Source organism: Limulus polyphemus, unplaced genomic scaffold (genome assembly GCF_000517525.1).
Source record: "Limulus polyphemus unplaced genomic scaffold, Limulus_polyphemus-2.1.2 Scaffold8330, whole genome shotgun sequence".
Taxonomy (NCBI): domain Eukaryota; kingdom Metazoa; phylum Arthropoda; class Merostomata; order Xiphosura; family Limulidae; genus Limulus; species Limulus polyphemus.
In genome coordinates this window covers 8,779-22,166 of record NW_013673940.1, presented here as the reverse complement: position 1 = coordinate 22,166, position 13,388 = coordinate 8,779, and the positions used below count along the sequence as shown (strand labels likewise).

The following is a 13,388-nucleotide window of genomic DNA, read 5'->3' as shown; positions in this document are numbered from 1 at the left end:
TAATATTATTTATAAACCAGAAGTTGTAGTTAGAAGTTGACAGTGAAGACTCCAAAATTTGATAGATAGGTTCATTTAATCTTTACTTGCCAGATCAGAGGTTGTGTTTTTGTAAGATATGTAAATTTCTTTATACGCCACATTATTTGTAAGGTGGGAATTAGTGGGCATATGGATTAACAATGGGATTCTAACACTTCTATGTTTATAAAATAGAACTATTTCATTGTTTTACCCAGCTTCTGAAGCTGTAAGCTGGTTGTTTGTACCATCATTCCACACACAACAGTTGAATATTCTTACTCTGGCTACTGTACTCTCAGAAACATTGTGTACCAATCTTGAATTTATAAGTGTTTACTACACTTTACCAAAAGTATGTATTTTGTTCCAAAACAGGTTTGAATTACCCTTGTTTCATCTGGAAAAAGTTACTAATGCACATTGGTGTTTATGTAATCTAGGTCCAAAGTATTATTATCAGTTGTAACCACTTCTCCCCTTCTTTTATTTCATTTTAAATAATCTGATACATTATAGAGGTGTGTTTATTTTCTAACATTTATACATTCCTCTTGGAAACTATTTATTTCTTAATGATTATAATTTTCCTTGACATAGTTAACAGTTGATAATGTTACAGATGTTCGTGGAGATTTAACAACAAAGATGTCATACCTGCTAATGAGGTTCAAGCCATCAGCCACACTCTTCAAGCTATTATGTTTCTCAAGTTTACCCAAAACGAGTTGAATGGTGCTATTGAGATTGGTGGGTTGGTTTGAGGATTTGTTATTTGTATTGGGCTATCTATGCTGTGCTCACAATAACCCCATTTTTTTAACATTATAAACCCTCAAACTCACCACTGAGCTGCCAGGAAGAATCTTTTATTTGTAGTTATTAAGTAACTATTTACATTTTTTATTGTATTATGTAGTAGTCTGTTATATGTGATGTATAAATTCCAACTTACGAGAAATTTAGTCTTCAAAACTGAATTCAGATGTAGAAATATGTTTCTGTTTTTATCAGGTTTACCAAAAATAAAGTAAAAATTGCTATAAATGTTGGTGTTTAACATTTTTACTGTTTTCATGTGGTGTTTCGAAGTAAATGCAAGAGAAAATTTAAAATATTATATGCACTTATTATTATTATTCAATAACCTCCTGATTCACCAGTGCTACTTTGAATAAGCTGGCAAGCTTTAGTACAAGAAGTTTTTGATTAAATTTCCAGTTTATTATTATATCCAAACAAGTCACTTATAGAAACAAATTAATAAATATTTTACAGGAAAACTCTTTGAAATTCCATTGATAATAACATCTATTGTTGTATGAGATTTTTCTATTGTAAACATTAATACAAGATGTATTAATTGTTTTAATACTGAGTATCTTATAAATGTCATAGAGTGTTACTGAGAAGATACAATATATGTTTACAATAGGTTTCTGTATTAAAGAATACACTAGTTAGAGCCTTCTTTCTAGACATTGATGTAAGATTTTAATTTGCTTTAGTTTAATTTTTTACTGTTGTCTTGATGCAACATATATGATAAGTATGATGTAAAATTTGTAAATATTTCATCATTTCACTGTGGTAACATGAATTTTGATTTTTTCAGGTTTTCAGGTACTTAAAATTCTACAGAAAATTCATGATTTAAATAGGATAATTAAAGTTTTGCCCATCTTATCACAAGCAGTGATGTTTAGTATTAAGTAAGTACAATTTTCTTTTCATGTTATTTGGTGAATAAACTGTAGCAAACCTTCATGAAACTTTCTTAAGGGAAAAAAGGGTTAGTGAATATTTCCTATGCTGACAAAAGGAGAGAGCCCGACAAGATTAAAAAATCTTAAGATACGATGGTCATAGATCTTTCTTCTTTAAGTGGAGTCTTTAATAATGGATTAAATAGAAACATGGTCTATATTTCCAGTTTGTTTGTTCAGTGTTTTAACACTGAAACATTGTGGTAATCTCAAGCTTAAACATAGCTAAGAGCTACCCATCTACTAGAGATTCAAGGATCAAGCATGTAGAAGGATGAGTGTAATTATTTGTCACAGGGAGGCTAAAAAAAAAAAAAACACAGTTTTCAAAGAGAATAAAAATAAAACACTTTAAATTTAAGGGGTTTGAAGATAATTGAAGTGATGGAAGTATTGCATGAATCAAACTGTGTGAAGAGAGCAATTATTGCAGGAATAACAACAGCAACAAAGATTATAACACAAACTAGTCCAGGTTTAAAACTAACTCAAAAAAGATCTATTTACCAAAAGTGCATGCCCAAAGTGGCATATTTTTACAGCTTCTCTTCATGCATTGGTCAGTGAGAAAACTGGTACAGGAATGCAGAAGTAAGTCTTAAATTTGGCAGTCACAAGGTAACTTAGGTTTCAATACAGTCATCCCATGAAACAGTGAAATGGCTAAAGAAAGTACAACACTTCAGTAAATGATCTTAACATGATTTAACAAGGTACAAATAGAAGTTAGAAATTTGTAAAGATGAAGTAGACGCTATAGAAGATAATGGTATGCAAGGTTTGAATACAACATCATGGACAAAAATGAGTTTGAATCTCACAACGAGCATATGAAGAAGCTACAAGCTGAAATATTGAGTGCATGAATAGCACAAAATAATTTTCTTTATAAATCAGTTAGTTGTTTATTTCTTTATTTTTTTAACCAAGGTGTAGAACTGGATTTGAAATTACATATGGTTATAGTCTTGTCCATACACACCTAGTTGTTTTCAGTTGTAAAGGCTTCGTAACTTCACAAACAAATTCTAATTATTTGTGTACAACAGCCTTCGAATGGTTACTAAAATCTTTCAAAATTTTGTGAAGATACACTTAGTATATTCAGAGTTATTGTATATGTATATGTATATAGTTTCATGGTTACCTGGTCGTTAAAGGTCAGTAATATGACCAAATCCACATACAGAAATTTTAACATTGATATATAGGAAGAATGAACTAAAGATAAACATTGTAACACATACATATCATCTTCTAAAGATTCTTATATTGTACATTAATAAATAAATAAAAATTGTTATTTATTTTTGTAATGGAGATAGAAAACTATGAAAAACTGACATTATCTTGAAAATGTGAACACTATATTTAGCAACTAAGCAAGTATACCCACAATGTAACAGTATATCTAGTTTAAGTAGCTAAAAAGTCATCTTATTCATTTAGGGGCTCACCTATTTATAAAACAACACTATCTATCTATCCTATATCACATTTCATAAAGATGAAATGTTAATATGATGGTGAAACTTACAGGATTGCTTGCAATAAATTAAAAACTTTTCGTTGTTCTAACCAAAAACTGTGGCTTGAGACATACCTAGAATAGTGAACAAGTGATCGTTAGGATTAATAACAATAGTGTATCAGAGTAGTGAACAAGTGATCGTTAGGACTAACAACAATAGCGTATCAGAGTAGTGAACAAGTGATCGTTAGGATTAATAACAATAGTGTATCAGAGTAGTGAACAAGTGATCGTTAGGATTAATAACAATAGTGTATCAGAGTAGTGAACAAGTGATCGTTAGGATTAACAACAATAGCGTATCAGAGTAGTGAACAAGTGATCGTTAGGATTAATAACAATAGTGTATCAGAGTAGTGAACAAGTGATCTTTAGGATTAACAACAATAGTGTATCAGAGTAGTGAACAAGTGATCGTTCGGATTAATAACAATAGTGTATCAGAGTAGTGAACAAGTGATCGTTAGGATTAATAACAATAGTGTATCAGAGTAGTGAACAAGTGATCTTTAGGACTAACAACAATAGTGTATCAGAGTAGTGAACAAGTGATCGTTAGGATTAACAACAATAGTGTATCAGAGTAGTGAACAAGTGATCTTTAGGATTAACAACAATAGCATATCAGAGTAGTGAACAAGTGATCGTTAGGATTAACAACAATAGTGTATCAGAGTAGTGAACAAGTGATCATTAGGATTAACAACAATAGCGTATCAGAGTAGTGAACAAGTGATCTTTAGGATTAACAACAATAGTGTATCAGAGTAGTGAACAAGTGACCTTTAGGATTAACAACAGTAGCATATCAGAGTAGCGAACAAGTGGTCTTTAGAATTAACAACAGTAGCGTATCAGAGTAGTGAACAAGTGATCGTTAGGATTAACAACAATAGTGTATCAGAGTAGCGAACAAGTGATCATTAGGATTAATAACAATAGTGTATCAGAGTAGTGAACAAGTGATCTTTAGTTTGCTTGTGGCAGTTGGAAACTGTCTGATTTTTATTTTTCTATAACATGAAAAGAATATATCTTTATTAATAAATATTTTTCAATATATATATATCTGTATTCATGTTCTCTCAAAGTAATCGATGTCTTTCTTAACAGAATGTAGCTTGCTTTAATTTTCATCTCAGGCTAGTTAACAGTAGTCATTCCAGAGAGCTTAAACACACTTGATCGTACTTCTGTATTATCTCTCCTCATGTGTGTGGGTCATACCCTTGTGAAGGGGTGGTGAAGAGGTTTGTAAGAGCTAGTATCTGCTGGGAGATAATGTCTCTTTAGTTATCTATAATGAAAGCTATCAGAACAGTTGTGGGATACTGCACTAGGATAACAGTTGTGGGATACTGCACTAGGATTTTGTTCAGACTTGAAAGTGAAATGAAGATGTAAGCAGTATTCCACATCTTAAACAGTTGATAGATTGAGACTAGATGATTGCATTAATTCTGAGCTTGTTAAGAAAAAAATGGGGAAGTTTAAAGAACGATAAGGCTTTTGGGCCAGATAAGATTACCTCAAGGGTTTGAAGGAGGTTAAGGATTGGGTATGTGAGCCTCTTGGTACTATTTTTTGTTCATGAATAGTGGGCAGGTACCAGAGGATTTGAAATTTGCTAATGTTGCTTCTCTTCCAAGGGAGATGATAATTATAGGCCCATTAGGCTTACATCAGTTGTGGGAAAATTTTGGAAAGTCTGATAAAAGATGCCTTGTAAAGCCATTTAACAAAGTTTAGAATTTTATTTGATAGTCAACATGGTTTCACTAGGGGATATCTTGCCATACAAATCTTTTGACATTCTTTGGAAAGGTTACTGCTTATGTAGATGAGGGTAAGAGTGTAGATTTGGTGTATCTGGATTTTCAGAAAGCATTTGACAAGGTGCCACATAAAAGGCATGTAAAAACATTATCTGTATAGGTGTGGGGGATAACTTAGCAAATTGGATAGAAGAGTGGCTGGATGGAAGAAAGCAGAGGGTTGTTACAAATGGAGCTCAGTCAAACTGGATTAATGTCACAAGTGGGGTGCCTCAGGGCTCAGTCTTAGGACTTTTTTCTTTCTGACTTCCATCAATGACATAGCCGAAGGAATGTTCAATAACTTACTTAAACTTGCAGATGATATTAAGGTCTTGGGTGTTGCTAGCTGTGAAGAAGATGCTGGTGATTTACAAATAGATTTAAATCTTTTAGTTGGGAAAGTAAACGACAAATGGGTTTTAATTATAATAAATGCAAGATAGTTTATGTGGGTTTTCATAATTTGAATTGTGAATATAAATTGGGTGGGAATAACCTTAACAGTGTCATGAAAGTAAGGGGTCTTGGTGTAATGGTTGATCAGTCTCTTGCTAGTGGTAAGGCAAATATGATTTTTAGGTTGTATCTACAAAATATTGAATAAATATCTAAAGAGGTTATAATTTCATTGTATAAGTCACTGGTTATCTTAAATTTGGAGTATTGTGTTCAGTTTTGGGTTCCTTACCTTAGGAAGGGCAATGAACTGTTGGAAAGGTTTCTAGAATGGTGTCTGGGATGGAGGGGGTTGTCATACAAGGAGAGGTTGAAATCTCTTAAATTGTTTTCTCTTGAAAAAGGAAGAGTTAAGGGGATCTGATTGAGGTGTTTAAGATTGTAAAGGGAATTGATAGTGTTGATGCATCTTTAACAGCAAGAATTGTAGGACTAGGGGACATAAATATAAATTTTTGCAAGGTAGGAGTCATCTTCCCGGCCAAGACAGTTTTTTCCTAACAGGATGGTTGGCCTTTGGAATGGGTTGTCTTTGGATGTTGTGGAGGTAGTAAATTTAAGTGAGTTTAAGAGAAAGCTTGATAAATATATGAATTATAAAGGCTTGCTTTAAAATTTGTTTTAAATTTATTTATTTAAAAAAGTTTTAGTCTAGTTTACAGGATGGGATAGCTGAAATGGATCCTTTTTTGTCCCAATTGTTTTGTGACATAGTTCTATAGTATTTTGTCTATTGAAGTGATGGTTTTATATTGCCAGAACAGTTTGGAAACAAAGAAACCAACCAGTTGTATTATAAGAATCTAGCAAAAAGATTTGTTCTTTGGTTCACTCATATGTTTAAGCTTTTTTGTTGTTATTGTTGTTCTTTCTTTCAGTTTCAAATGAATTAACACATTATTGTAAACAGAATTGGTGGTAAACTACATGTATAAGAGGTGACTGGTCAGTGATACATTAAATAGTTTTTTAAAAATGGAGAATTTATTAATGCTCTATATTTTACATATTTCCATGAAAGTCCTTAAATGTATTTCGTGTTATCTAGTCCAATAAGAGCTGTCAATTGAACATTAATTAGAGTTTTCTTGTTATCTAGGCCAATCAGATTCATTGAATCAACATGAATTGGGTTTTCTTGTTATGTAGTCCAATCAGATTTGTTGAATCAACATTAATTACGGTTTTCTTGTTATCTAGGCCAATCAGATTCATTGAATCAAAATTAATTGGGTTTTCTTGTTATCTAGTCCAATCAGATCAGTTGAATCAACATTAATTAGGGGATTGGACTAGATAACAAGAAAAAAATCTGTTGAATCAACATTAATTGGGTTTTTCTTGTTATCTAGTCCAATCTGATCAGTTGAATCAACATTAATTAGGGTTTTCTTGTTATCTAGTCCAATCAGATCTGTTGAATCAACATTAATTAGGGTTTTCTTGTTATCTAGTCCAATCAGATCTGTTGAATCAACATTAATTAGGGTTTTCTTGTTATCTAGTCCAATCAGATCTGTGGAATCACTAGTTCAGCTGAAAGAGTGTTCAGTAGAAATTGAGAACAATACAGGACTTGCCTTATATTATGGTGGTTTGGCCGAAGTCATCGTTAAAGAAAGTAAGAATACATTTAACAGGAAGATATGTTTAATTTAAAGAAGTGTTCTAATTGGTTGACAAAGTAGATGGACAAGAGTAATTGTTTATTTAGTGGAGTGTCTTGTAAAGTTTAATTAAGACTGTTCTGATTAGTTGTATCAAGTAAAGTGAACAGAAGGAATTATGGGATGGTTAATGATGAGTAATTAGGAATAATCTGATTACTTCTATCAGTTAAAGTTAAGTGTACTAGTTGTTAAGTATGTTAATAGCCAGTTATTATTTGAGTGTTTGTCATGAACCAAAAAGATTTGTAGGCTTAGGTCAATGGCCTTTAGAATGTATAATTGGTGTAATGAAAAATTAATCATTAATAGATTCACCATAAATTTTGGGTACAGTTAATTCATATTGCAGAGTCAATGGTGAGTTTATAATATATGTAGAATAATTACACTGTACATTCCCGAGATATAAATCCATGATTTTAGTTGAAAGGTTGCATTAAAATAATACAAGAAAATTCACTTATATGATTTTTAGGCTTATGAATGAAAGAAGAATATTTTGTATTATGTGTTTAAGTGAAGTGTTAGTGATTAAACAATGGTATAACTACTGAATTAATGAGATTTCAGTCAGACTAGGGATTAAAGATTTCCAGTATGTGTGTGATGTTTGTTGTGCGTTACTTTTGGTTTTGATTTTGCTAAGTTTATTGAGATGTTACAATAAGGTGTTCAGTTTTATTGAATGAAGGTTAAAAAGTTCTGGTAACATTTCAGGAGTCTTGCTGAATTACTACTATGGAGTTTTAGATGATCTTATTTTTATCATTACCAGAAAGCTAACATAAATTTGGCATTTTCAATCACAGTTTATGTAATACGTGGGCTAAACGACAAGGGCAGAAAGTCCAAGAGAAAGAACAACCAGTCAACAGCACCCACCACCGATATGGTCATTAAGTTAGAACTGTTGACAAGAGGGAGGGCAACTAGTCAGCAGCACCCACCACCACCACCGATATGGTCCTTAAGTTAGAACTGTTGACAAGAGGGAGGGCAACCAGTCAGCAGCACCCACCACCACCTATATGACCACATTTTACTGAATAGTGAGATTTATTACCATGATTACAATTCTCCCACAGCTGAAAGTGTATACTATGTTCAATAGCATATTGTAAGCTCAAATCTTGGACCTTCTGATTCTTAACCTAACATGCTAACCACAAAGCCACACCTTGCAATATGTGTATGATTTATTGTGCTCCTAAAGTGTTCTTTACACTTTAGAATGGTTTTTAGTATAAACTAGAATATTAATACATAAGATATATCAATTTTTTTTATTGTAAGTGAAGGCTTAGATAATGTAATTATGTCAAGAAGGTTTACATGGACAAGAAAACGTCTTTACATTGGTGATTCATATGTTTTACACCTGTACTTTTTCTTCCAGTTTCTGTCTCATAATGTGGAGTGTCTCAGGTACTAGTACAGAAGGTCAGGCATCCACTGGACATAGTGCCTTGTTTGTGTGACCAGTTCCATAAGGACATGTTCAGGCAAAGGCTGAAGGAGCACAAAGATGTCCTGAAACTCTTACTTATGGAAACGTGCCACAAAACTTGGCAAAATTTACAATTTCATGTTTTAGACACATCCAAAACCAAATCATAATTCAAAAGTAACCCTCAACAGAGATATATATATAAAATTTACGGACAACAAGGGATCCCTTGTTTCATCTAGGCCTTCTGTCTACTAAACTAAAATCATACTTATTCTACCACTAGCAACAGCTTGGATGACTTAAGACACCGATTAACCACTCTATATATATACCAAGATTTTTTGTTTCCATGACATTGTTAAAGTTATTTACATCCAAATTTTACTTATAATTCAAATCATTTTAACCCACATGCATTAACTTGTACTTATTGCAGTTAAAATCCTTCTGCCATTTATTTGCCCAAATCATCTAAACCCTTTTGTAAAAGAAGCATACTCTTCTTCATAACCATCACACCCAAGAACTTAATTTCATAAACAAGTTTAAGTAACTGATTCACCATTCCTTCATCTATGACATTAATTTAAGCCGGAGGTTCTCTACTTGTGACGTTAATCCAGTGTGATTGAACTCTAATTCTAACAGCCGTCTACTTTCTTCCATCCAGACACTTTTCTATCCAATGAGCCAAAATATCTTCCACATCTATAGAGGCTATTTTTATGTGTCACCTTGTAAATTGCTTTCTGAAAATCTAGATAAACCAAATCTATGTCCATGAATGTCAAGATATTAGGATGGCAAGATTTCCCCCTTGTGTTGTCATTCAATAAAATTCTAAACAGAATTACAACCCAGGACCATGCTACAGAGCCAATAATTTACATCTCCTCCACTACACTCTGACATGAATATTTATACGCTTCTACTTGAGGTAGATTTATTTTTATTTGTCCTTACCAGCATTCAAAGTTTCTGGAGAATATCTTCACGAATGTAGAGGTTTTGCACAGGAACCTTACAAAGAAGCTCATTACACCCATCACCCAGATGTAGAATTTTACCTTACTTCATGTCTGGCCTTATGGTGAGTTCATCTTTCACACTATTGTTAGTGTAACATTTTGTCAATAAGGTTTTCTTTCTTCGAACTATGCAAGTGAATGCTTATACATATAATACATTTATTAATAAGACTTTCTTTATTGAAACTAATCAGATCAATACTTGCTATGTACATAAGACATAAGTTCATAAGATTTGTTGAATCTGAGCAGATCAATAATGATATGTATAAGACATTTATTGATAAGTTTTTCAGTTGAAACCTTACCAATGGGTATAAACTATTACATCTATACACATGATTTAATTATCTGTCTCCACATTCCTTACTACTAGGTATAAACTATTACATCTAGACACATGATTTAGTTATCTGTCTCCACATTCCTCACTACTAGGTATAAACTATTACATCTATACACATGATTTAAAATGTGGAGACAGATAACTAAATCATGTGTACTAGATGTAATAGTTTATACCTAGTAGTAAGGAATGTGGAGACAGATAATAGATGTAATAGTTTATACCTAGTAGTGAGGAGTAAGGAATGTGGAGACAGATAACTAAATCATGTGTTCTAGATGTAATAGTTTATACCTATTAGTAAGGAATGTGGAGACAGATAACTAAATCATGTGTGTCACTAGGTATAAACTATTACATCTAGACACATGATTTAATTATCTGTCTCCACATTCCTTACTACTAGGTATAAACTATTACATCTAGACACATGATTTAGTTATCGGTCTCCACATTCCTTACTACTAGGTATAAACTATTACATCTATACACCAGTGAAACTTCTTATTTTCAGGTGTGTTTCATTTGGGATGGACTTGAAGACTGAGATTCGGTTAAAGTGGTACAAAAAAGCTAAGAAGAAGAAGAAAGATGTTCCATTGAAGCTGAGAAAGAGTTTCTGGTCTATTAGTGCATCCTTCAATATGTTAGAGGTTCGCGTTCACCACATGAATTCAGACTATCGAAATGATATCTCCAAACTCCGATTAGAGAAAAACAACATACTTAAGGTAACAGACTAAAACTACCTTTATACAGATGATCACACTACCTTTAATAATTATGGCTAGTTGACTTACAGTACCACTAGTAGCCAGATGATTCACACTACCTGTACCTGATGTGACTGGTTGACTCGTAGTTCCTGTGTACTTCTTCTACCTGGATGATTCACACTACCTGTACGTAATGTGACTGGTTGACTCGTAGTTCCTGGGTACCTGGATGATTCACACTACATGTACATAATGTGACTGGTTGACTCGTAGTTCCTGGGTGCTTGGATGATTCACACTACATGTACATAATGTGAATAGTTGACTCGTAGTTCCTGGGTACCTGGATGATTCACACTAAATGTACGTAATGTAACTGGTTGACTCGTAGTTCCTGGGTACCTGGATGATTCACACTACATGTACGTAATGTGACTGGTTGACTCGTAGTTCCTGGGTACCTGGATGATTCACACTAGCTGTACGTAATATGTGACTGGTTGACTCATAGTACCTGTGTACCTGGATGATTCACACTACCTGTACGTAATGTGAGTGGTTGACTCGTAGTTCCTGGGTACCTGGATGATTCACACTACATTTACATAATGTGACTGGTTGACTCATAGTTCCTGGGTACCTGGATGATTTACACTACCTGTACGTAATGTGACTGGTTGACTCGTAGTTCCTGGGTACCTGGATGATTCACACTACATTTACATAATGTGACTGGTTGACTCGTAGTTCCTGGGTACCTGGATGATTCATAGTTACAACCCAATATGGCTGATAGAATCATAGTTTCTGTATCTGCATATTTGTAGTTGGTTGATTCATTATTGATCGTTAATAGATTATAATAGGTTATGTTTGTAGCTAGTGAAAGATTATAACATCATGTTTTGTAGTTGGTGGTTTTACTAAAACTTCATATCATACATTTTGTTTTGTTTATGTGTTGTTTTAAACATAACAATATAAATCACTATGAACATGTTTCATATGTTTAATACTGTTATCAACTTATATGGTGATATGATATTTAAGAAATTGTGACATTTCAGCATATGGTAGTGAGTCATCTTCAGACAGTGTCATTAACAGCATATGGTAGTGAGCCATCTTCAGGCAATGGGTCATTAACAGCATATGGTAGTGAGTCATCTTCAGGTAATGTGTCATTAACAGCATATGGTAGTGAGCCATCTTCAGGCAATGTGTCATTAACAGCATATGGTAGGGAGTCATCTTGAGGCAGTATGTCATTAACAGCATATGGTAGTGAGTCATCTTCAGGCAATGTGTCATTAACAGCATATGGTAGTGAATCATTTTCAGACAATGTGTCATTAACAGTATATGGTAGTGAGCCACCTTCAGGCAATGTGTCATTAACAGCATATGGTAGTGAGTCACCTTCAGGCAATGTGTCATTAACAGCATATGGTAGTGAGCCACCTTCAGGCAATGTGTCATTAACAGCATATGGTAGTGAGCCATCTTCAGGCAATGTGTCATTAACAGCATATGGTAGTGAGTCACCTTCAGGCAATGTGTCATTAACAGCATATGGTTGTGAGCCACTTTCAGGCAATGTATCATTAACAGCATATGTTAGTGAGCCACCTTCAGGCAATGTAACAAAAATTATAAATTCTAAGTTTAATGGTTATTGTAAGCAATGCACATGTTATAAGTATTTAACAATTTTTTACATAACATATATGAAAATAAAAATGTAGAATTTTCATTGATTAGAATTAATAGATGACAGAGGTTTTTTCTTTCTAAAAACATGTACTGAACTGTAACAACAGTTCACAAACAATCAACACTTAAGGTTTATCTAAGATCATGTAAAGCATGTACTGAACTGTAACAACAGTTCACAAACAATCAACACTTAAAGTTTTTCTAAGATCATGTAAAGCATGTACTGAACTGTAACAACAGTTCACCACACAATCAACACTTAAGGTTTTTCTAAGATCATGTAAAGCATGTACTGAACTGTAAGAACAGTTCAACAAACAATCAACACTTAAGGTTTTTCTAAGATCATGTAAAGCATGTACTGAACTGTAAGAACAGTTCACCAAACAATCAACACTTAAAGTTTTTCTAAGATCATGTAAAGCATGTACTGAACTGTAAGAACAGTTCAACAAACAATCAACACTTAAAGTTTTTCTACGATCATGTAAAGCATGTACTGAACTGTAAGAACAGTTCAACAAACAATCAACACTTAAGGTTTTTCTAAGATCATGTAAAGCATGTACTGAACTGTAAGAACAGTTCACCAAACAATCAACACTTAAGGTTTTTCTTCAGTTGTCAGTATTATGTTTAGAACTAAATGAGTATTGATGTGTAAGAGACAGTTGGTCATAATGTTTGGTTCAGTTGTCAGTATTATGTTTAGAACTAAATGAGTATTGATGTGTAAGATACAGTTGGTCATAATGTTTAGTTCAGTTGTCAGTATTATGTTTAGAACTAAATGAGTATTGATGTGTAAGATACAGTTGGTCATAATGTTTGCTTCAGTTGTCAGTATTATGTTTAGAACTAAATGAGTATT

At 33.1% G+C, this 13,388-nt stretch overlaps 1 protein-coding gene across 1 annotated transcript in view; it reads left to right on the top strand.

Annotated features, from left to right (window-relative positions):
- Positions 1-13,388, top strand: part of LOC111083142 — a gene marked incomplete at its 5' end in the record, with an annotated part of 22,224 nt that overhangs the window by 7,408 nt on the left and 1,428 nt on the right. The window contains 5 exons of the mRNA XM_022379426.1: positions 644-771; positions 1,637-1,733; positions 7,097-7,212; positions 9,678-9,801; positions 10,600-10,816. Coding sequence (XP_022235134.1) covers positions 644-771; positions 1,637-1,733; positions 7,097-7,212; positions 9,678-9,801; positions 10,600-10,816 — 682 coding nt within the window. The remainder of the gene's footprint in view (positions 1-643; positions 772-1,636; positions 1,734-7,096; positions 7,213-9,677; positions 9,802-10,599; positions 10,817-13,388) is intronic.